The sequence below is a fragment of the Camelus bactrianus genome, chromosome 6 (assembly GCF_048773025.1).
Source record: "Camelus bactrianus isolate YW-2024 breed Bactrian camel chromosome 6, ASM4877302v1, whole genome shotgun sequence".
Lineage (NCBI taxonomy): Eukaryota > Metazoa > Chordata > Mammalia > Artiodactyla > Camelidae > Camelus > Camelus bactrianus.
In genome coordinates, this window is record NC_133544.1 from 72,263,297 (window position 1) to 72,288,276 (window position 24,980).

General features: G+C 33.3%; 1 protein-coding gene across 3 annotated transcripts in view; it reads left to right on the forward strand.

Annotated features, from left to right (window-relative positions):
* Positions 1–24,771, forward strand: part of KNL1 (kinetochore scaffold 1) — a 48,262-nt gene extending 23,491 nt beyond the window's left edge. For all 3 annotated transcript variants that reach the window (XM_045524214.2, XM_010965146.3, XM_074365909.1), the window contains exons 11-26: positions 1,485–1,623; positions 2,024–2,091; positions 2,525–2,623; positions 9,505–9,620; positions 11,155–11,245; positions 11,841–11,957; positions 12,829–12,916; positions 16,382–16,459; positions 16,621–16,660; positions 17,544–17,645; positions 18,087–18,187; positions 20,424–20,492; positions 21,161–21,270; positions 21,473–21,591; positions 22,300–22,422; positions 23,189–24,771. In XM_045524214.2, coding sequence (XP_045380170.2) covers positions 1,485–1,623; positions 2,024–2,091; positions 2,525–2,623; positions 9,505–9,620; positions 11,155–11,245; positions 11,841–11,957; positions 12,829–12,916; positions 16,382–16,459; positions 16,621–16,660; positions 17,544–17,645; positions 18,087–18,187; positions 20,424–20,492; positions 21,161–21,270; positions 21,473–21,591; positions 22,300–22,422; positions 23,189–23,288 — 1,560 coding nt within the window. In that variant the 3' untranslated portion in view covers positions 23,289–24,771. The remainder of the gene's footprint in view (positions 1–1,484; positions 1,624–2,023; positions 2,092–2,524; positions 2,624–9,504; positions 9,621–11,154; positions 11,246–11,840; positions 11,958–12,828; positions 12,917–16,381; positions 16,460–16,620; positions 16,661–17,543; positions 17,646–18,086; positions 18,188–20,423; positions 20,493–21,160; positions 21,271–21,472; positions 21,592–22,299; positions 22,423–23,188) is intronic.
* Positions 24,772–24,980: the final 209 nt, after the last annotated feature.

Genomic DNA, 24,980 nt, shown 5'->3' on the forward strand with positions numbered 1-24,980 from the left:
AATTAATGTTGAAATTGTGTAGTTAATTCTAAATATTCTGTCACTTCTAGTGATTTGTCATTGTGGCTTTGCATATGAGAATCTCTAGGGTATATGTAACTGGAAAAATCACCTTCAGTGTTAAAATATTGGAGGGTATGGGGGAAGGTATAGCTCAGAAGTAGAGTGCATGACTAGCAATCATGAAGTTCTGGGTTCAGTCCCCAGTACCTCCATTTTAAAAAAAACCTAATTATCTCCCCCATCCCCCCAAAAAAGTTTACGGTGTATGTCAATTATATCAATAAAACTAGAAGGGGAAAAATAATTATTAAAAAATTCTGGAGGGTAGAAAGCTTTTTTATTATGCAAACTGCATAAATAAAAGCTTAACTGAATTTTCTTGGCCAATGAGAAAATATAGAAGCTGAGTCCATTTCTTTTGAGAATGGAAGAATGCCTAGATCAAGCCCAGTATCTCAAAGAGAGTGAGATTTTGTGTTTATTAAAAAAAAAAAAAGTAATAGATTTTAAAAGTTGAGGGAACACTGATTTGAATAACTTGGAGATGATACAACTTGTCACTCAAGCTGATTTTTACAGGTGGAGAAATAAAGATTAGAAAGTGTTTTAAGGGTCATAGAAAACAAAGTTTAAACTCTGTTAAGAAATATGTAAGTAAGCTTAGAAAATGATTTTGGTGGTTCTGTAAGGCAAGGTTCTGAGGAAATGGTTCATCTATGAAGCTTTGAGAAAGTAACAGTAATATAAAATGTGTAACTGAATAGGTTCTATGAAAACTAGTATTATTTTGTTTAATAAACATTTATTGAGTATCTTTTGTGTCCTGCATACTGCTTAGGTCCTGGGAATGCATCCGTGAGAATTTACAGGCAAAAATCTTCTCATGGAGCTTACATTCTGCCATGGAGACAAAGAATATATTATCGTTAAAAACATAAATAAGTTGGTAGATGAAAATGGCATTTAAAGCTGTAAAGTCAAATGGTTAAAATGGTAAAAATAGAACCATATGATCTATTTGACTTCAGCTAAAGGAAATTAGCTAGTCACCTGAGAAAGGAAGTACTAAAGCCTGGAAATAAGTTTCTTCTCTGTACTCTAGACAAGGCTACCATATACAGCCAATATTCTGTTCTGGTTTTCTGCCCGTGGTAGTCCTGACCCCTATGGCTTGTAGTTGAATAATTGGATACATCAACATTTGGTAGCTCATAGGATCTGGTGATAACCTAGATGCCTCTGAGAAACAATTTGCCTGTACGGTATAATGTATAAAGTTATTTCCATATATTTTTAAATACAACTACTTTGAACTCTAAGCCTAGTTACTTATTCTAATTGTTTACTAAGGTGTTTTGTATGATTATAGATAAATTTTATGTTAGAAGTAGTATTTCTGTTAGCATTTAACAAACATTTAATCTTTATAAGTATAGCATCATGATTTTACCTGTATGATGTTCCTTTTTTGATCATTTCAGATTTTTGATCACCATGATGAAGGGGATATAGATAAAAATGCTGACAGTGTATTGATAAAAAGCCTAAGCAGGACCCCATCTAGTTGCAGCTGTTCTCTGGATTCGATCAAGGCTGATGGGACCTCTCTGGACTGTAGCAGTAAGACCTTCATGAAGACTAAATAACAGAAGTCATCTGCTTCCTTAACCAATAATAAGTGTATTTAATTCAGGAGATATTTGAAATTTGTATAAGCTTTTTGGGAGTTATAAATAGTTGATAAGTAAAATATTTAGTTTATTTTTATTCTTAGTTATTTTGATAAATTGAGAAATGTTATACTGCAAGAAAGATTTTCTTAAGAGGCTTATAATTAGTAGAGAAACATGGAATGGAGGCTTAAAACTGTAATACACTTTGCCCTGCGAATGACTGACTTCCCAGAAAGATCCCAGCAGATAGCTTCAGGAGCATGAACCACACATAAATCTGAACAACTGAAATTAAGTTTACAATTTAATTTTGGATTGTTCATTACCTGAATTTGCTTTACTTCTAGCGCACCCTAATAGTCAAATGGAATCACAGTTTCTCGGAGACACCATTTGTGAAGAGAGCTTGAAGGAGGTATATTAAAGTATTTCTCATTTCTAACGTAACTAATTTCCTTGTTTTGTCTTTTCTTGTTTTTGTCTTTTTTTCTTTTTTATTTATTATATTTTGTTTTTTCTTGTTTAATTTTTAAAAAATCATTAAATATTTCAAATATATAGAAAACTAACTTATTTTTTGTTAAGCCCCAACATGACAATTTATTATATGGAGTAGAAATCATGATTGGAAGACCTGTTTTATTATTTTTTTCCCAATTCTACTGTTACTGAGTAACCTTAAGAAATACTGTTAGATAAAATCTGCTCATGTATAGCCTATAAATATCTGGATAATATTTCCGCAATTAAATCCGAAGTACTTTAAGCTACTTAGAAACAAATGAGGTGGTTATAGTCAAGATGAGTTCACCTTGAATGATCATGCAAACATTTTTTTCTTTCCTCAGAAACTCAAAGATGGAAGAATAACAATAAAGGAGTTCTTTATACTTCTTCAGGTTCACATTCTGATACAGAAACCCCGACAGAGCAATCTCCCGGCTAAAGTAAGTTCAGTTTCTTGACAAAATAGTTACCTCAGTTAAAATATATTGTACTTGTTTACTAAACTGCATCAAAACCAGTATTTATTAAAAAACAAAGGATCAAAGGAAGCAAATTTTCCTACAGAAAGTTTTCCCATAGAAGGTACATTTGGGTTTAAAAAGGTAGAAACATTTTTTTCTCATTTCTTGCCATCTATTTTGTCTTTTATACTTTTTCCTGAACATGTACTTCTTCCTATTATTATGAAAACTAGAGTATAGCAGAAGTTTTTAATAAACATTTTTCAAAATCAAAAATATATACGATCATAGCTTAAGTAATACAATCAACAAACTCAGTTTTAAAAATTAATAGAAAAACTTTTATCACTTACAAAATTAAATAATATTTTTCAACTTAAGTCTGTCAAAAAATTTTTTTTATTAGTTATGCTGTTGGCCGTGAAGAAAATGTTAACAAATGGAAAAAAATGGAGATTTCATGGACATCATAATCTGATCTTAGTTCAATAAAATTAGAACTAATAAAAGGACTAAAACATCTAAGCTTCTTGGAAATTAAGAAACACATTTCTAGATAACTCTTATATCAAAAAGAAAATCAAAACTATTTAGAAAGCATGTAAAGTAGAACATTTAATAGCAAATCTATGGGATATACAGCAAAAAATAATATTTAGCAGGAAATTCAAAACTTTAGATAACTGTTATGGAAGAGAACCTAAAAATAAAGTGCTTTTTAATACTCACTTTAAGAAGTTGGAAAATGAACAATAAAATAACATTCATACAAAAGGCAGGAAGACAGAATTAAAGCAGGTAGTTGGTAAAGTTAATGATACAGAAAACAAAAATTAGTAGGAAAGATAACAAGTCCAAAACCTGGTACTTTGGAAAGACAATAAAATAAGAAAACTGTTAGTCTAATTAAGAAAAAGGAGAAAGCTAAAATACAGATGAGTGAGAAAGAAGACATGTCCACAGATTAAAAGAATTTTTTAAAATTCATCAACTATGATGACAAATTTTAAGACCTAGATGATTTTTTAGAAAAATATAAATTACCAGAATTAACCCAAGATCTGGAAAACTCTCATTAACTACCACTGAAATTTTTATTTTACAATTTACCATTAAAATTGTCACCAAGACCTGATGAGTTCTAACTTTCAAAGAGTAGAGCCACACATACATGAACATTTGGTTTATGACAAAGATGCCCCTGCAGAACAGTGGTCTTTTCTATTAGTGGTGTTGCACCAGTTGGATATCCACAGGGAAAAAAATGAACCTTGACCCATACTTCACACTATACATAAAAATCAATTCTATATAACACTAAAAAGCACAGTTGACAAAATTAAAAATTGAACTTCATCAAAATTTAAAACTTGTGTGCTTCATCAAGAAAGTGAAAAGACAACCCACAGAATGGGAGAAAACATTTGCAAATCATACATCTTATAAGAGACTTGTATCCAAAATATGTGAAGAACTCTTTCTACTCAAAAAAGACAACCCAATTAAAAATAGTCAAAGATCAGAACACACATTTCTCCAGAGAAGATATTCAAATGGCCAATAAACACAAGAAGACAAGTTAAGCATCATTAATCATTAGGGAAATGCAAATTAAAATTAGTTACTACTTCACACTCACTAGGATGGCTTTAGTCAAAAAGACAGAAAATAACAAGTGTTGGCAAAGATGTGGAGAAATTGGAATTTTCATACATTGCTGGTAGGAATGTAAAACGGTATAGTGACTTTGGAAAACAGTTGAGTATTTCCTCAAAAAGTTAAACACAGAACTAACATGACCAGCAGTTCCACTTCTAGATATATACCCAAGAGAACTAAATATATTCATCTACAAAAAAAAAATTTACATGAGCTTATTTATAATAGCTGGAAAGAGAACCGATTAGGGGCTATAATGGGGGTGGAGGAGAATGGGGAATGACAGCTAATGGGTACAAGACTTCTTTCAGGGGAATGAAAATGCTTTAAAATTAGCTTGTGGTTGATGGTTGCACAGCTCTGTAAATAGATTTTAAAAATCATTTAATTGTATACTTAAATGAGTGAATTATATGATGTATAAATTAAATCTCAATAAAGCTGTTTAGAAAAATCAGTTACAGGAGGATTGTATATCTAAACATGAAATCAAATCAAAATCAAAAATGGAAACTGGGAAGATAGGCATGCATCTTTTGGGTCCCCAACCTCATTATTTTTATCACCATAGTACCCCTTCCCACTAGAATCCCCTTGCCTCAGCTGTAGATGGGGAGTAGAAAGGTGCCTAGGTATGCATCCAGAGTCTACACCAGAGTCTACACCTGTCTCAGGAAAAGTAGAAGGAGTACCAGGGGACCAGGATAAAACAGAGGGGAAGAGTAGGAAAAGAGAGGATGCTGACAGAGTAGAAGAGGGAGAGGATATACGTCAGGAGCTAACCTTTGAGAGTGTGTATCTTCCCCTTTCTTTTCAGGCCTTGCAGAGGTGAGGAGGGGCAGTGTTAGGGAAATAGGCCTGGGAACAAACCCATCAAGATGAAAAGAGAGATCATGCTATCTCAGGAGAGAAATTTTAAAATCCCAAAGTAGAGAAAAGACAAAGAGATGGAGTATGTATGGGCCATGTAAAATGAGGTTTACAGCTGTGAGTATCTATTCCAGAACTTGGATAACTGTGAGTCTCTTTTAGGGTGGAACTGGGGAGAGTGTTCTTGAGGCAGCCTGGGAAGATGTGCGGCAGCCCTCATAGATACATGTACAGCACCCATATGTTTATGTACAGCACCCACATATGTGTGTGCAGTTGCAGGAGCTCAGCTGGCAACACCAGCAAAAGGTATTATGTAGAAAAACTGAATCACTATATTGTGTAACAGGAACTAGCATAGTGTTTTAGGTCAGTTATACTTCAGAAACAAACTCATAAAAAGGATCATATTTGTGGTTACCAGAGGTGGGCAGTGAGGGCAGGGGGAATTAGATCAAGACTGTCAAAAGGTACTAGGATGTAAGGTATAAAGTGATAAACGACAAAAGTTGTTAAGAGAGCAAATCCTAAGAGTTCTCATCACAAGGAGAAACTTTTATTCCTTTAATTTTGTATCTATGTGAGATAATTGATGTTCATGAAACTTACTGTGATAATCATTTCATGATATATGTAAATCCATTATGCTGTAAACCTTATACAGTTCTGTATGTCAATTATATCTCAGTAAAACTGAAAGAAAGAAAAAAAAGTGCTATGGTAGCACCGCCTAACCTCCTTCATGCCCAAGGAGTGGCTCAGGTCAAAATACTATAACTTACACCCTTTCAGTGAGGTTGAGAACTATTGCACGTACTCCTACCAGGCCTGAAATACCCAAGACCTGATTGTGCATCCACTTAATCAAACTAGGTAAGTCAAGGGGAGAGAGTGGCTTATGCACATAGTCCTGGGCTCAAGGTGCAGCAGATTGACCCATATATTGCATACAGCATGGGCAACTGCATCCATTATGCACACACAGTTCATGAGCCTAATATCTACTACTAAATATCCACTGACACTTGCATTTTCTGGGTCAATCTCTGGGAACGTGGTCCTGTGTTTCACTTTGTGGTTATGAAGATTCAAGAGGAACCTACTGTTTTTTGAAAAACCTTAACTAATGTGGGAATTTTCAAACATACACAAAAATAGATAATAGTTTAATGAACTCCTCGTCTATCCATCACCAAACTTCAAAAATTGTCAACTCTTGTCTCTACAGTCTCCTATCTGCCTTTATTTTGAAGCAGATTGCAAGCATCAGTGTTAGAGTGCATGCTTAGCATGCATGAAGTGCTGCGTTCAAATCCCAGTACGTCCATTTTTTTAAAAAGTAATAATAAATAAATAAATAAACCTAATTACCTCTCCTCCCCCTCAAAAAAAAAAACAAAAAAAACCCAACCAACAGCAACAAAATTGCATCCCAAATGAAGTCCAAACATTATAAATAGTTGGTATCACTCTCTTAATTGTCTTTTAAAGTATAAGGTTCCCTTCTTACTAAGATAGGTCCCCATCTCTCTCCCCTCTCTCTTTTTTTATAATGACAAAACAAGGTTTTTCTGTGGTAAGTATGGGTGGATTTTGCCCGTTATGCATAGCCAAACTTTCATTTTAATGCATTCCCCTGTCTTGTATTTTTGTAAATTGGCAGGAGTTTTATCAGGTTAAGGTTTTTCTTTCAAGTTTACTTTATAGTTGTACTTCATCAGAAGATAATGTCTATTGATGATGTATGTGATGGTCAACCATCAGTGATCATTATCTAGATCTGATAATTCGTTATGACTTGTAAAGTAATGATATCCTAATTTTATCATCTTTTTCATTTATTGTCCAAATACTTCTATAAAGAGAAATATTCCTTTACCAAGTATCTGGCTCCTATATGAAGGCAACTAGCTTTTCTCCCAAGGAAGCCTGATTTCTTTGAGAAAATAGTGTTTAAAAAAACACAATCTGAAGGGAGGGTAATAGCTTAGTGGTAAAGCTTAGCATGCACATGTTCTGGGTTCAATCCCCAGTACCTCCATTAAAAAGAATAATAATAATTTTTAAAAATATTTTTAAAGAGTCAGAAAAACAATCTGGGTTCTAGTGTTGCCATTTCTTTTTGAGCCAGTGCGTAGAGACTTGATTTTTATTTATACATTTAGCCTTAAAAATACTTTTTAAGAAAGAGAGTCAACTTCAGTTATAAATGCTTTTAGTACTTTCTTACATTTTCTTAGCACACATGTTATAAGCTGTGTTACGGACAGAGAAAGGAAATTAAAATCTCATTCTTATTTCTTCTTATCAGCTAAAAGGAGAGAATGAGAGGAAACTAACATTTGTTAGATTACTTTAGTAGGCCCTGAACTTTGGTACCTTTTTTAAAAAAAACTTTTACTTTAATCTTTTTTATTTTTTATTTTTCAGTTTTGGTAGGTAGGATTGTTACAGTTTGACTGTACACATACAATATATTGCATGTAAATACACAATATATTGCATATTTAAATTTTACATGTATTTTCTGTTCATTGTTTCAAAGAACGTTTAGAACTTTAGCTTTTTAAACTTACATAGTTATCAAAGGAATAAAGCCAACCACAAAATAAGAATTAATTCAAAAAGATACGTACACCCCACTATTAACAGCAACATTATTTATAATTGCCAAGAAATGGAAGCATCCTGAGTGCACATCAATAGATGAATAGATAAAGAAGATGCAGCATATATATGTAATGGAGTACAACTCAAAATCTTAAGAGACTGGTCAATATTGTGCCCATTTTATAGATGAGGAGACCAAAGCTTAGAGTGGTAGAATGGCTTATTCTTTGCCACACTTCCTATGAATAATGGACAGTCATGGGGTTTGTTTGATTTGGTTTTTACATGTAATAAGCTGAGTTGGTTTTCTCAATACTACATCAAGGACGTCAAAAGTCATTGGATTAGGGCTACAAGACATTTAAAAAATAACCAGTGGGGTGGGAAGGGACAGACTGGGATTTCAAAATTTGTAGATACTGACAGGCATATGCAGAACAGATAACCAAGATTATACAGTATAGCACAGGGAAATATATACAAGATCTTGTGGTAGCTCACAGCGAAAAAATGTGACAATGAATATATGTATGTTCATGTATAATTGAAAAATTGTGCTCTACACTGGAATTTGACACAACATTGTAAAATGACTATAACTCAATAAAAAATGTTAAAAATAGAATAAAATTAAATTAAATTAAATTAAATTAAATTAAATTAAATAAAAAACAACTAAATTTTTACTGCCTTACTTTATATAAGCTAGAAAGTTTAACTTCAACCTGGGATAGAAGTAAGGATCAGGGCTAGGAAATGAGAATAGAAAAGGATAATCTGGGAAACTGAAGTCTTTTTTCTTTCTTTTAATGAAGAGTTTCCTGGTAAGTTTGAATTTTCAGGTATTGATGTTTTTTAAAATAATGCATAGGTATTTTCCTTTTTCCCTCAGCTTTATTGATATATAATTGACAAGTAATGCAGTTTTGGGTTTTTTTTGTAGTATAGTCAGTTGCAGTGTGTCAGTTTCTGGTGTACAGCGTAATGTTTTAGTCATACATATATATATTTGTTTTCATACTCTTTTTCATTAATAGGTTACTATAAGGTATTGAAAATAGTTCCCTGTGCTATACAGAATTTGTTGTTTATCTATTTTATATATAATAGTTAGTATCTGCAAATCTCAAACTTCCAATTTATCCCTTTCCACCCCCTTTCCCCCACCTTGGTAACCATAAGTTTTTTCTATGTCTGAGTCTGTTTCGGTTTTGTAAATAAGTTTCTTTGTCTTTTTTTTTTTTTTTTTTTTAGATTCCACATATAAGTGATACATGGTATTTTTCTTTCTCTTTCTGGCTTACTTCACTTAGAATGATGATCTCCAAGTCCATTCATGTTGCTGCAAATGGCATTATTTTCTTTTTTTATCTTTGAGTAGTAGTCCGTTGTATGAGTATACCACAACTTCTTTATCCAGTCATCTGTTGATGGACATTTAGGTTGTTTCCATGTCTTGGCTATTGTAAATGGTGCTGCTATGAACATTGGGGTGCATGTATCTTTTTGAATTAAGGTTCCCTCTGGATATATGCCCAGGAGTGGGATTGCTGGATCATATGGTAAGTCTTTTGAGGAATCTCCATACTGTTTTCGATAACAGCTGCAACAAACTGCATTCCTATCAACAGTGTAGAGGGGCTCCCTTTTCTTGGAAACAGTTCTTAAACATGGTTTTGTCCTTGAAATACTAGTTTTGAGGGACTGATTTTTTTTTCCAGTTTACTATAAACACACCACCTACTCCAGAAGACCTGATGTTAAGTCAGTATGTTTACCGACCCAAAGTACAGATTTATAGAGAAGACTGTGAAGCTCTTCGCCAGAAGATTGATGAGTATGAAAGTTTTCATTTTTTGTGTCTTATTGGATGGGTGAATAATCTGTGTGGCAAGGTTTTGATTAGAATAACAACAGCATAGGAAAAGTTAATGGCAGTATGATAAGGTATGTGGGAAAGAGTTTCAGCTTTGTATCCTGACTATAACACTAGCTGTGTAACCTTATGTAAGCCCTTTAACCTTCATTTCCACATTTATCAATTGGGAATAATAATACCTACTTAGTAGGTAGAAATGAGCAGTGGAAATAGTGTATGTAAAGTTTTCATGCCATTCTTAGCCAAAAGTAGGTCCTTAATAAACAATAATTATCAGATTATGAGATCATAAATTGATTGTAAATGAACATCTTTAAAAAAAAGTTAGTACCCTTTAGAGATTTATATATAGTGCCTAAAATCAAGATTGCCTTTGGGTTTATAATTTTATCACAATTGCCCTTGCTTTGCATTTATAAAAAAACATGGTTTTACTCAGAATATAGTCCAGTGGTTTTGGTTTGGTATAAGAAGATGCTGCAAACTAATTTACAAATTAGGTATATCTAGATTCAAGCAGGTAAATGAGGACTTGCAACCCAAAACAATGTTTATGTCATACTTATCTAGAACTATTGAACTAAATTTGAACCAATCTAACAAAGAGAAAAATAAAATAATCTTTTAAGAATCATGTGGTTTTAAAACTTTTGTTGGTAAGCACACTGTAGTATACACAAATTTCAAAATATAATGCACATGTGAAACTTATATAATGTTATGAACCAATGTTACTTCAATAAATAAAAATAATTAAATTGAAAAGAATTATGTAGTTTTAAAACTAGAAATTTAAGATGCTGTTAAATTATAATACTGCAGATTTGCCTGATTCTGGTTTGTTCATTCACCAAATATGTATCAAGTACCTACAGTGTGCCAGTCACTGTACTAAGTCCTGAGCTTCATCACTGAACATGTTCTTCATGTTGTTTTAATGATTTGTCTGAGAATGTTTTGTTTTGAATGAAATAGGAAGGATCTCGCATACAATGAAAATTCTGTTTAGATGTGCTCTGCTGTTTGACTTTGCACCACTGTGCCTGTATGTAATATCTTCCTACACTGATGAAAATTTATTTCTTCTGCTTATTAACAAGAGACTAATATATAACTTTGCTACTTTTAGTAATGTTATTCTATAAAAGTGAGACAAGACTTTGAACTGAATTGGGAACTTTTACTTAAAATAATAACTACAACGTCACAATTATGCATTCACAGGCCTTAAGGATTCTTTGTAAGCATTTTGGAGTAAGTTGAAGCATTGAGATGAGAATTCTATTTGGGAGGGAAGTTTTTTTGAATCATAACATTCTTGAACTGTTCTACAATTGCTGAAATACTCAGGCTGGCTACTGTTCCTGAGTGGATTCTCCTCTTTATGTAGAAAAGAACTAAGAAGAATTAAATTAAGTATGCCTGTAGATCTTAGTTGATTCATTCTGGCTGACTTCTGAACTCTGTGCTAACTAACTTTTCTGTATTTTAGATTAAAGCTTTCTGCACTGAATCAAGATAAACTGTTGACTGATGTAAATAGGAACCTCTGGGAAAAAATGAGACACTGCTCTGATGAGGAGGTACTTTTGTCTCATTTTCTGAATGCAAATCAATATAGACATTTTGAACAAAGTTTATTGTGAAATTTGTAAGTGTTATTTGATAAATTAGTGATGAATTCTTTAATTACTTCTCAGATACAGTATGTTAACAAGGCATTATTTAGTTATACATGAATGGTTGTTAATATATAATCTTTCCAAACCTTAAGTGATTAGTTTAATATGTGAAATGTATTTGAAATTTATTTAAAGTTCCCTCCTTCTTGTTTGCCTTTCATTTAGATTTAGATGAGGGAAAGATCTATTTTAAATGATTAAATAATAAGCAACTAATTTTATATGTACCCTAATATATTTAAGCAGTTTTATTAACTAAGAGCCTGTCATTTTCTAATTTGTAATATAAGTGAATTAAAAGCAGAAATTAAAATTGAAATCTTTGATTCTGTTCTTAAACTATTAAGTGGAATTAAATTTACAAATTAGAAGCCTTGGGAATTAGATGCTAGGATGGGCAAAGTTCAGTATGTAGCAGCTGTAGCAGCCTTCCCAGACCATTTGCCTTTTTTAACATTTGTTTTGGTGCAGTGTAGCCTTTGACTTTCCCTTACAGCTAAAGGCCTTTGGAATTTATCTGAACAAAATAAAATCGCGTTTTACCAAGATGACTAAAGTCTTCACTCACCAAGGAAAAGTGGCTCTATACAGCAAGCTGGTGCAGTCAGCTCAGGTAATGTGAGACAATTAAGAGCTTAGAAAGATCTATTAAAGTTACTTTATAGTGGCTGTGGAATATGAAGAATGTTCCTTAGGAGATACGTGAATGAGAGTCTTAACTTAAAACTGTTCATAAGAGATGGGGTTTACTTTATCAAAAATAGCAAATCCTGGCATCTTGAGTAATTCTAGAATATATTTACTAATATGGGCTCATGTCTTATCTCAAATTTGTTATCCATTATACATATTGAAATATAAAAACACAGGATTCTGATCTTCCATTGCTAAGGACTATGCTGTAGTATTATCTTCCTCAGAGTCCATACACATATGTAAATATGTGCATATGTTTAAAGTAGCATTTCCCCAAATGATCATCCTTTAAGAAAAGTCTTGCATTAACAAACTTTCCACTGGCAAATAAGTCTGGGGAATGTTACATGCATCATCCCCCTTTTGGAGAAATATAATAGCTAGCATATTAAAGTCTAAGGTCAGAAATGTTTTTTGGGTTTTTTGGTTTTTTGGGGGGTTTTTTGGTAGTGTAAAAAGAAAAAATTATGTAAGTTTATTTGACCAGTGTTTCCCATATTTATTTGACTGTAGAACATTTTTATGAACTCTGTTTTTAAAGTAATATATATTAACATTTTATGTTACATGAAATTAATGAAATAAAGTACAAAAAATGAGTTTATATTAATCTGTTATGAATGCTTTTAAAAAAATTTTTTAAGATGAGGCTTGAAGCTTTGAGCTTCATTTTCAGATTTGCCTGCTCATGATTTAGATGTAGCAGTTATGTTAGCAATTTGAACCATTTATAATTTTATAATATTTTGTTTGGATATTTAACTTGACAGTCTATATTGTGTGTTTAGAATGAGAGGGAGAAACTTCAAATAAGGATAGATGAGATGGACAACATACTTAAGAAGATGGATAACTGTCTCACTGAGGTGGAAATAGGTAAAGTATCTTGAATACTTTTCCAAAAGAAAATATAATTATATCTAAATGCTTCCCTACAGTACGCATTACTGGTAGCACTATGCTGAAGCCTTGTATTAGCATCTTGAGACATTAAATTAAAGCAAATTAAAGCTCCTTTACTGTGGTCATTCATAACACAATCAACAAGAGATGCCCAAGATAATAAGTCTCTTTGGAATGCTCTTCATAACCTAGACCATAATCTTGGGTTGATTTTTTTAAATAAATGACCTTACCTCTATTTGAAAATTTATCTATCCTTTGTTTGACCTCTCATAATCCCAACTTGTTAGTGTTGTCCAGAAACTGCTTTCTCAAAGATCATGGAATTTCCCATAATCATCATATTTGGTAGTTCTCAGTCTTTAGCCATCTTGATCTTTTTCAGCATTTGACACTGCTCATTATTTTTTCCTTCCTGAAACTTACTTCTCCCAGAACTCTATGATATTGTACAAACCTAACCCTATTCTTTTCTCCTGGCTGTTCCTTTTAGCTCCTCTGTTGGCCCTTCTCTAACTAACCCTTTATGTAGGCATTTAGATTTTATTATCTACTCATTTCTCTTCTGTCCCCTAATGCTTTCATCTGCCTTAACAATTGTGTTTATATATAGTAAACAGTATTATGGTTCCCAGGGAAAAGGGGTGGGAAGGAATACACTTGGGAGTTTTAGATTTACAAATGTTAGCCACTATGTATAAAAATAGATTTTAAAAGTTCTTCTGTATAGCACAGGGAACTATGTTCAATATCTTGTAATAACTTTTAGTAAAAAAATATAAAAACAAATATATGTATGTATATGCATGACTGGGACATTGTGCTCTACACTGGAAATTGGCACATTGTAATTGACTATACCTCAATTAAAAAAATAAATAAAAGAAAAAAAATTGTGTTTATATGAATAATTCCCAAATTCAGTTAAATTGATCAATCATTTATTTAGCACCTTACTGCATGCCAGATACTGTACTTAGCATCAGAAAAAAGATATTATATACACAGATTTTTGGCAAGTAGCTTATAATCATTTTGGAAAGGGCATCTTTAGCCTCTTTCTTTAAGTTCCAGACTTAACAGTTCCAGCTTCCTGCTAAACCTCTCTGAAAATGTCCTTAAGCACCTTAAACTTTATATGAACAAAATGTAATGTATTGTCTTCCATATGCAAAATAAAATCTGAAAACTTGTTCTCTCTGTGATGTTTCTTATCTCTATTAATGGCATCTCCATTCTTATAAATTATAAAAGACTCAAAACTTTTATTGTCTTTGAGTCTCTCTTATCAAGTCCTGTCATATCTGCTTCTTCAGCATCTCCTATATTCTTTCCCATTCCTATTAAGGTTATCATTAATTCTGACATGTGCTACTTCCAAGTCTTCTAACTAATCTTTTTATACCATTAATTTCAGTCTGTCTCCTTCTAGTCCAACCTGCACATTGCTGCCATATTAATAATTATGGACAGTTTTCATTATGTTTCTCCCCTGAAAAACTTTTGTCTTCCCATTTATTACAAAATGAAGTCCAAATTCCTGAGCTTGACATTTAACATTCTCTACAATCATTTTCAGGTATTCCTTTCTTACATAATTCACTATTATTCCCTACACATCCTAAATTCCATCTAAATCTTTTCATTTCTATACAGTCCTGCCACTTTGTCTTTGCCGAATGCATTCTCCTTCTGTTTTTTGTTTGTTTGTTTGTTTGTTTGTTTTACCAAAGGAGCTACCGTGGCTATTTTGTTAGCACTTCTTATAGTACCTATCACATCTTATTATAGTTACCTTTGTAGAGTTTATTTTCCTAACTGAATTGTGAGCTCCGTGGGGGTAAAGATTGGCTTTTATTTTTCTCCATATCCTTCAGAGTTCTTAGCACTATGCTTTCCACCAAACAAGTGCCTAGTACATGTTTTATACATTGAATTGATAATAAGTATATGAGTTCCATAATCTTAGACTGCCCCACCTCTGTTCATTACCTTGCTTTTTCACTCCATTAAAAAAAAAAATAGAAGCCATTAGGCCAGAACTTCTAAAATCCCTCCTGCCAAACAAACCAAACTTTTATATGTTTATATCCATTCTTTCATCCTTCCTTTCTTTTCCCTGTGATCAGTCTTTCCACCTAAACTTTGAGCTGCATCCCTCTTGTCTTCTCAGGAATCTTACAGCACTGATTTTCCCTTATCTCTTGTATATTCAACCTCTGTGCCTCCTCTCCTGGATATATTTACCTCTTTCTTATCTTTAAAAATACCAGCAACCACACCCCCTTTCTAGGTGCCACTGAATGGCTCCCTATTTCTTTCTTATTCATTTTTCTTTGAACAAATTACTAAGTACTTATTATGTGCCTTGTACAGTGTTCAGTGCTAAGAATACTATGGTGATTAAAAATGAAACTTTATGCCCTTATTGAGCTTCTAGTCTAGAAAAGATGATAAGAATTAAACAAATAGTTTTATGGTAACTGCTATGGAAGAAAGGTTACATGGTGCTATAAGGTCCTGAAACAGAAAACTGACCTAGTCAGGTCAAGAGAGGCTTCCCTCTGAGGAAGTAGCATTTAAGCTAAGATCTGAAGAATGAATAGGAGTAAAAGGGAGAAAGGAGGAGAGAGCAGGCTATTCAGTATGAATACCTCATGCAGAAGGCCTTCAATGGGAAAAAATATACCAAGTACAAGGGTCTGAAATAAGGCCATTGTGGCTAGAATGGAGAGAGCAAAAGGGAACACAGTCTGAGATAAAGCTAGAGGTGTCAGGGGCTAGGCCAAGGAGGACCTCTTAAGGAGTTCTGACTTTTTCTAACAGTGAATAGCCATTTGAAGGGTACTGGCTGCCATGTAGACATTGGATTTGAATAGATCAAGAGTGACAATAAGAAGTAGTTACTGAACTGGTATGGTTAAGAAAGGATAGTAGCATACATTAAGGGAGCCTGGTGGTTAAGAAAAAAAGTAGATTCAGAAAATATTTTTGAGGTGAAAATCAAAAGTTGGTTTGGATGTGGGGAGACAGGACTTTTAAGGATGATTCCAAGGTTCAAAAATAAAATTTTTAAATATGTGTGTGTGTATGCACTTATATATGTGTATCTGCTACTGCTTAGTCCATAGGGTTGCATAAAAATAACTTTGATATATACAAATTATATATAAACAATTTCCATCCCAAAGTGTCCCCTGAGAAGCTGCTATTGGAGATCATAGCCATATGGCTCCAAGTTCACTTGTCTGCCACTAGAAGCAAGTCTTCAGATGAAATTATTATTATAGCTCAGGGCTTTTTGGCAAGGAAAGGTGGAGCAAGGTGAATGTTTATAAAGTATTCTTAACACTTCATTTTGGGACCATCTATTCTTTTCATCTCTGGTTGTTTAATTATTTTTGACTGAGTTGTTCTAATGCATGTTATCTACTTTAGAAGCTAAGAATTTGGGGGATGAAGAGGAGGACAATCTTATGGAAGAATGGGATTCTGAAATGAGAGCTGCAGAGAAAGGTAACTGAATTAATTAAGGAGATGAATGAGGGGGGAATCCTCTGTACTGAGTTTATTTATTTAGGTGAGATTAGTGAGATAGACTTTCCAATAAAACAGTTGATTTTTGTGCAACATTTTAATGTGTACATTCTGATAGATTTGTCTTTTTCTTTTCAAAGAACTGGAACAGCTGAAAACTGAGGAAGAAAAGCTTCAAAGGTTAGCCTTCAATTTGAGTGTTAGAAAATATGCTAAACCTGACATGGCTAAATGACTTCCTATCTCCAGAAACTGACAAGATTGAGGACACGAGTATAGACTAAGGCTAATTCAGGGCTTCTGCTTCACTTTGAATTTGACCTTGGAGGCCATCTTAATCGACAGTATTTCCTAAGCACTTATTGTTTGCAGAGCATTAATCCAAAGCAGTATTCCTCAAGCTTAAATAATACCAAGATCCTATTAAAGAAAATAAATATAGCATTAAACTGTTTCTGTATTGTACTTAAGTATAAATAAATATAAAATGAGGTATATATTTCTTATACTCATGAATCTTGTTTGACTATAAGACTAAAAGAAATCAAGTATAAATAATGACAAAATCAGTAAAATTTCAACTGACAACATTAATTTGACAAGTGGAATATTTGCGTAAAATTAAACTGATCCTAGCAAAATGACTAACAAACGATAAGTTTTATTTAGTTCTAAAAACTTATTAAAGCCAAATGCAGGTACCAAAATTATGGCATGTCTTAGTTTTAAGGTGGGCATTCTTTTGCTGTATTATGCTTATATTTTTAACATCAAAATGTAAATTTTAATAATAATCTTAAAGAACATGTGAACCCCTAAGGATATTTTCATGGACCCTAATTTAAGAACCATTGATTTAGACTTTTCTTATTTAGACCCACACTTCTAGTTTAATACTTATTCAAAAGAAACCTAAAAAACTAAAAATGCAAAAATGGATGTCATTTGCCTCACTGGGGATCCATTTAGCACATGACTTTTTGTCACAAGCTTTTATTTTAATGAAGTCTGAATTCTCTGACAGTGGCTTTATCTTTCTGTGAATACTCCGTTTGATTTTCAGAAATCTCTTAGAACTGGAGGTACAGAAAGAGCAGACCCTTGCTCAAATAGACTTTGTGCAAAAACAAACAAATAGAACTGAAGAGCTACTGGATCAGTTGAGGTAAGGAAAGCAAGTGGCCTTTGTTTTTTATCCTGTGCCTTCCAGGTTGTCTAAATTCACTAGAACAGTTGACATGTGTTTGTAATGTATATCACTGTTTTTAAACTATAATACAATGCATCCTCAAAAAAAGTTAATACACTCAACACTAAGCTGAAGGTATACAAGGTGGGAGTGCTATGGAATTACAATTTTAAAATATTTTATATTGCCAAGATTTGGTTTTTCTCTGATATATAACAAGATTTAGTCAATTGTTAATTTCTCTCAAAAGCGTAAGTTTGTAGATTCACAATATTTGAATTAAAATAATGATCTTCTCCCAAGCCAGTGGAGAACTCCAGAAGCTGCTACTGGTACTGTTTGAGTGGTATCATAAGTTAACTCTCTTCTTTTATCTCAAAAAAAAAAAAGTTTTCTGTCTTGTTTATCTCTCTTCAGCTTGTCTGAATGGGATGTCATTGAGTGGAGTGATGATCAAGCTGTATTCACCTTTCTTTATGATACAGTAGAACTTACCATCACCTTTGGAGAACCAGTAGGTGAGTGGCAAAAGTGAGATCATTCCTCTCAGATAAGTGTATGGCTAAACTTACTAAAGATTTATATGTCTATTCTAGTAACTGTTAACATAATGAAAGCACTGCTGAAAATCTTAAAGTAGTTAATCACTTTAATTTGTGATAATAGAATTTTATTTTATTAAATAAAAAGTAAAATAAAATTCAGCTAGTGAAAGTTGCCTTTTGTTGAATTATATTAGACAATAGAAATTTTGCCTATCTAAAGTAATGGATCACCTGCTAGTCACATCTGTTTACTCTGAGTTCCTTTTTTCCATCTGTCTTTTGTGATAGAAGATTTACTCTAATGGCTGGTGATTCTTGACTATTTTTTTTTATACTTTAGCTAACCTAAAGAGCTAATTGGAAATTCTGTGCATATTGGCAGGCTTATCAAAGTAGGTACACATCTCTATATGGTGACTTGGCAGAGTCCTAGCTATTTTGTTGAAATCTTCTGTCAGTATCTTTAGGTATTTTTCCTCTTGAAACAGTTGGCTTCAGCATGGCCAACCATGAGTGAACATGGCCAAATTGAAACTTAGGATCTATATAATCTCCTAGCCCCCAAACCCGATTCTCCTTAAAAGTTCTTTTTCTAAATAAATACCATCAACTTCCGTTCAAAGTCCAAAATTAAAACTTAGGAATCACTCTATTCCTCTTTCTTCCTCAGCAGGTGTATCTAAATCATGGATAAGACTTACTGATTGTAATTTTTTAATATTCACCCAGTTATTTGCATCTCTTCTGTCAATAGTTACCTCTAACCTAGATGACTACAATAACACTATAGCTGGTCTTTCTGGATCTTCTCCTTCTCCTCTCCTTTTTGTTCTCCTTCTTGTAGCAGTAGTGATTGTTGAAAATCTTTTCATGCACCTGCTACTCTTAGACTAAAATCAAAAAAACTTAATGTAAGGCCCTGCTTGACTTGAATTTTTCCTCCTTTTCCTGCCTAATACTATTTACTGCACATTGGCCAAAATGGATTTCTTTCATTCCCTTAAAAGAGCATGGTCTTTCATGCTCAGTCATATTTCATCCTACCTCAGAACATTCTTCTTGATGTTTCTTATGCCTGGAAGCTCTTTCCCCTGTCTTAGTCCTTCTAGGCTGCCATTAAAAAAGTAAATAAATACCATAAACTGAGTAGTTTATAAACAACAGAAATTTATTTCCCACAGTTCTGGAGGCTGGAAGTCCAAGATAAGGGTGCCAGCATGGTCAGATGATGGCTTTCTTCCAGGTTGCAGACTTCTCTCATTGTATCCTCACATGACCAAAAGCCTAGCTAGCTCTTCAGGGTCTCTGTTAAAGAGCATTAATCCAGTCATGAGGGCTCCACCCTCACGATCTAAGCACATCCCAAAGACCTCACCTCCTAATACGATGAATTTGGCAGTGGGGGGCACAAACATTCAGACCATAGCACCTCTTCTTCACTAAATAAATGTCAACTAATAATCCTTAAGAACTTAGCTCAATTGTCACTTTCTCAGCAAAGTCTTCCCTGACTCTCCTTTTACTCACTCCCTCTGCTACTTGCTCTCCTGCTACTTGTTGCTTGCCCCCTGCTACTTGCCCGCCTAGTGTATGTTCTCATTGTTTCCTGCAGTACGCTTGCTTCCTGCAGTTACCTGTGTGTCCCCTTGAGCTGTAAGCTTCTTGAGAGCATGGATTGACTATGTCTGTTTGTCTCACTATTGTGTTCACAGTGCTGAATACATAGAAAATATTCAACAAAGTGATAAGAATCAGAATTTGAGAGACAGGAGGTAACTCTGGTCTCTGGAAGAGCAATCAGCTCTCCTGGCTACCTAAAACTCATTGCTGTAATACTAAACATATAAATCATTTTCAGTGTATTTGTACAAAGATAATGGTTATGGGGAGGTCACAGTCATTTTCTTTACATGGTTCCTGAAAATAATACTTTGCACAGAAGTTAGGGATCAAAGGAGGAGGCCCTGATAAATTTACAAAAATGTATCACACCTTAAATTTTTTTTAAAGGCCTGCCAACTAATATAGTTCAACATTCTCAGGGAAGACTTTACCATACACGGAGAATAATATGATTCAGGGATAAGCTTTCAGCTGCCTATGAAAAACCCTGCTACCCGGAAGGAGTAGGATTCTAAAGTACTGAGTTGTATGTAGCTTTAAATCAGATAATAAAAAGAAACATTCTTCTTATGCTGATTCTTCCTAGTTGGTCTCCCTTTCCTGAACAAGGCCTATAGGAAGATTGTTGACCTGAATTTCCAATCTCTATTAGATGGTAAGTTCAAAATATTTAATCCACCAAAAATTTCTTAGAAATTTACAAGTGCAAATTGCTCCTTGAGAATCCTTTTACATACCAAATTAAATATAAACAACAACAATAATAATAATTGGTTCTTAGAAATATGTATTAGACTTAAAACTGCTGGATATTATTCAAATATTGGGTGGGTTTTAAAAGAAATTTTTTTAAGTTATTGCTAGATCTTGAGCAATGATTAATAATAGCTATTTCCAGAATTTAAAAGTTACCAATATGAGTACTCACTGTATTATCAGGCATGTGCATTTACTTACATCAACACTATGAAGTAGATATTACTCCCTATTTTACAAATTAGGGAACTACAGCTTAAAAGAAATGTGTTGTGCTTAGGATTACTCAGGTAGTAAGGAAAGCCAGAATTTAAACTCAGGGCTATGTTACATTTAAGGCCATGCTTTTAACTAAGTTCTATTCTATATGTGATAAAGGCTTGAATTTATATCAGAATGTCTTATGTTCACTAAATATGTTAATTTATGTGTTTGAAAATAAATTGAAGAGGATACTTAGACATCTGGTAATTTGAAGATATTTATAGATAATATTTCTATTATATATATAAAACATACGAATAGTGAGTAATACTCTGCTTTTGATTTTTTTTTCCCCTTCCTCAGAGGATAAAGCTCCTCCTTCCTCCCTTTTAGTTCATAACCTTATTTTCCAGTACATTGAACAACAGGAATTCTGGAAAAAGAAATGTACAACACAGCACCAGGTACCCAAGGTAAATTCTGATTGACGTATTTAAAGGAAAATTGTTACCTGTCTCAAAAAGCAGAACTGAAATTTTATGTATGTAATAGTGGATCCTGAAATGATAAATATACTCAATTGTTTAACTTTCAAGGGTTTTTTATAAAAGAGCCACTAAACACCATAAATGTTTTCATACTTTTCAACTTTTTTTTTCTTTCTATTTTTCCCAGATGCTTCAAGAAATCTCACTGGTAGTGAGCCATTGCAAACTCCTTGGGGAGGAGATTGAATTTTTAAAGCGATGGGGACCAAATTATAACCTAATGAACATAGATGTGAATAATACCGAGTAAGTGTATTAGTTCCCTAGGGCTGCCATAACAAGGTGCTACAAACTGGGTGGCTTAAACCACAGAAATTTATTGTCTCATAGTTCTGGAGGCCGGAAGTCTGAGATTGAGGTGTCAGCCAGGTTAGTTCCTTCTGAGGATTGTGAAAGAGAATCTATTCAAAGCCTCTCTCCTAACTTCTGGTGATTTGCTGGCAGTCTTTGGCATGTATTGTAAATACATAATCCCAACATCTCCTTTCATCTTCGCAGGATGTTCTTCCTATGTGTATGTCTGTGTCCGAATGTCCTCTCTTTATTAGGACACCAGTCATTTTAGATTAGGGGCTCATCCTACTCCAGGAGGACCTCATCTTAACTCATTAAATCAGCAATAATATTTACAAATAAGGTCACATTCTGAGGTACTTAGGATTAGAGTTACAACACGAATTTTTAGGGGACAAAACTCAACCTGTAACAGTAAGTAATTAGTCAAAAACTTTATAATTAAAATAATTTATTTTATTTATCAGTTTTGTGACTAATGATGAAAATGCAGCCATAATCATATTTTGTTACAGATATTTTACCCTCTGTTCATTTGATAAGGATAAGGACAAGAAATGATTTATACCAAAGTTTCATATGCCAGTGTAAAAGGAAAATGTATTTGTGTTTCATTCTATTTTGTGTTCTATTTTTAATTGAAGATCTTGTCTTTTACAGATTGAAACTTTTATTCTCCAGCTCTGCAGCATTTGCAAAGTTTGAGATAACTTTGTTTCTCTCAGCCCATTATCCATCTGTCCCATTACCTTTCTCTATTCAAAAACACCTTGGAAACATTGGGTGAGTAAAGGGCCAGCAGGAAAGAACTCCCAACTACTTTTTTACCTTTGTTATATCTTTTGAAAAATCCCTCAAAGTGGTCAGAAAATGAATAGACCATAGCAAAGCCAAATATCAGCTCTCTCTGACTTCATTTTGAAGTATTTGTTCTTTTAAAGTCAGTGACCTTCATTGCTGTCTCCAGTGGATGCTGGAGACCTTTGGTCTATTCTTTTATAATTGCTCTACTTTTTGACAACTCCTACCTAAAACAGGTATCAAGATGGAAAAAAAGTCCTGCATAAGCTTAGCCCAGATCATATTTGAACTACTTTTATGGCTTTAAAAACAAAATAATCTCTAAAAAGCTGTACAGTCATGCTTTTCTCAATTAGTCTATGGAAACAGACCTAAAACTATTTCATTTCTACTGTATATTTTGTGACTTTTTGAACATACTGCTGACAGACTGCAAGATGACAGAGTATGCCCACTTCAGATCTATCAGCAAACACCAACAGTTGTAGATTTTTATAGCCAGAGAAGGCAGATAAGTCAAGATACCTCACAGTTACATACAGAATTGGTTCTTAGGGCTAATTTTTGGAATTTCAGTTCAAACTGGACAATCTGTTTCTAGAAAGGCCTATTTGTGCCTCCTAGGAGATTCAGAGCCTATACCCAAAAACGTGAATTCCACTGAAATTCCACTGAATTAGTGAATTCCACTGAATTGAAGACAAGTATAAATTTCCAGAAAAATTAATTAACCTTGTGTTCTTTTCAGCCAAGATGAAATCACTGCCAGTCTATCTAAAGTGCCACTGGAAGACAACTACCTAAAGAATGTAGTCAAGCAAATTTACCAAGATCTGCTTCAGGACTGACTACCTTTCTACCACTAGACCCATGGACTACAGTGCATAGTACACTTAGTATTATGTCAGAGTCTCCATCGCTATTTAATCTTTATCTTTAGGTCATAGAAGCCTAGTAAAATTCTTTCTGATGATGTTATAGTTAATTTATATGGTACATTTTTAAATTTCTACAGCCAGGAATGATGAAAGGCCTCAAATAGCCTGTTGTCAACTTGTTCATCTTTCTACCAAAGGTTCAAATAGTAGAACACTTTGGGAAAATTTCTCCTAACTAAAGTGGTGCTCTCTGCTTTAGTATAAGTCCTAAGGAGTAACTTTCAAGTATAAGAGGAGGTGTTACCACTGACAAAAACATTAGCCATTTTCCCATATAAAGGGCTATGATTTTTAGGTTGTTCACTTCTGCCTACCAGGTATTTCTGGGGTAGGCATCTCTACTACAAACTGCTCTTCCTTTTTCTCTTCCTGAAATGTTAAGAGAAAGCAATAGAACTCAGCTATTGGAATGGTTGCCATCTTTTCTTGAGTGGTTCCTTTATTATATAGTGTCTATTAGTATTTTCATAATTATAATTTTGTAGGGAAAGTTAATTCATTTTTGGCCCAATACATATATGTAAATATATTAATATTGTTTTTGTGTCTGTGATGTAGTAAGGAGATATATATAGAAATACATAGAGATGTATGGAGAGATACCCTTCTGCCCAGGCAGTTTCAGCAAGATTCTCAATCTCCTTTTATTAAATAATGAACTTCAAACAATATCACACCCAAAACACCAGTTTTGTCAAGTTCTGGCAATGGTAATGAACTTAATGTAAGTATTGGTTTCTCAAGCCATACCCTTCTCATACACAAAAATAAGCATATCCATTGATATTGAATGATCAGTATTATCTGTAAGAAGACAAATATGAAAAAAATTTTACCCAATCTTTAGTCAGATCCTAATTAATCATAATAATTTTTGTTTCTTTAATATTTAAGTCTAAACTAAAATATATTTGCATTTTTAAACTAATTTATCATAATATCTTGCTTTATACTTTAAGATCAGGTTAAAGTCTTACTTATGGGTCCCATCTTCTGTCTTGATTGGCTTTTACTTCTGAGCTATTGGTCAGAAGATCAAGCAGTCTTTTAAGCTTCTCAGCACAAAACTCACTTGCATAAAAATCAAGATGTAGATGTTCCCTATTTCTGTGAATTCCTTGAAAAATGTTTAAAGTCACCAATGTGGTCTGTTTCCCATGAAACTTAAATTAGTTTTCTTACTGGAGTTGTTTTATTTCTTTCTGTAAAACTTAAGTTTTGTTTTATGCATTTTAGTAACCTGAAATGACCAGCTCCATGAATGATGTGGCTTATAAGGTAGTCTCTGCTTTCTTGGGTTTAGAGTACATAATTGTAATATTTACCTAGATATTTTGTATTTGTTCAAAGTATTGGCTATTTTTATAAAATTCTTTGAAAGTTTTTCCACTGATTGGAAGCAGATTTTTTTGCACTATTAAAATAAGCTTATAATATGAAATCTTTCTAAAGAAGTATCTATGAAGTGAAGTTTTTTTACGATGTATCCAGTACGTCTTTGAAGATATACCTAAGAAAGCTCCCTTTAGGAACACCCACCAATTTGTAAACTGAGATAAAATTAAAGTATGTCAGGGCCTTAATGAAAGAACCATATACAAA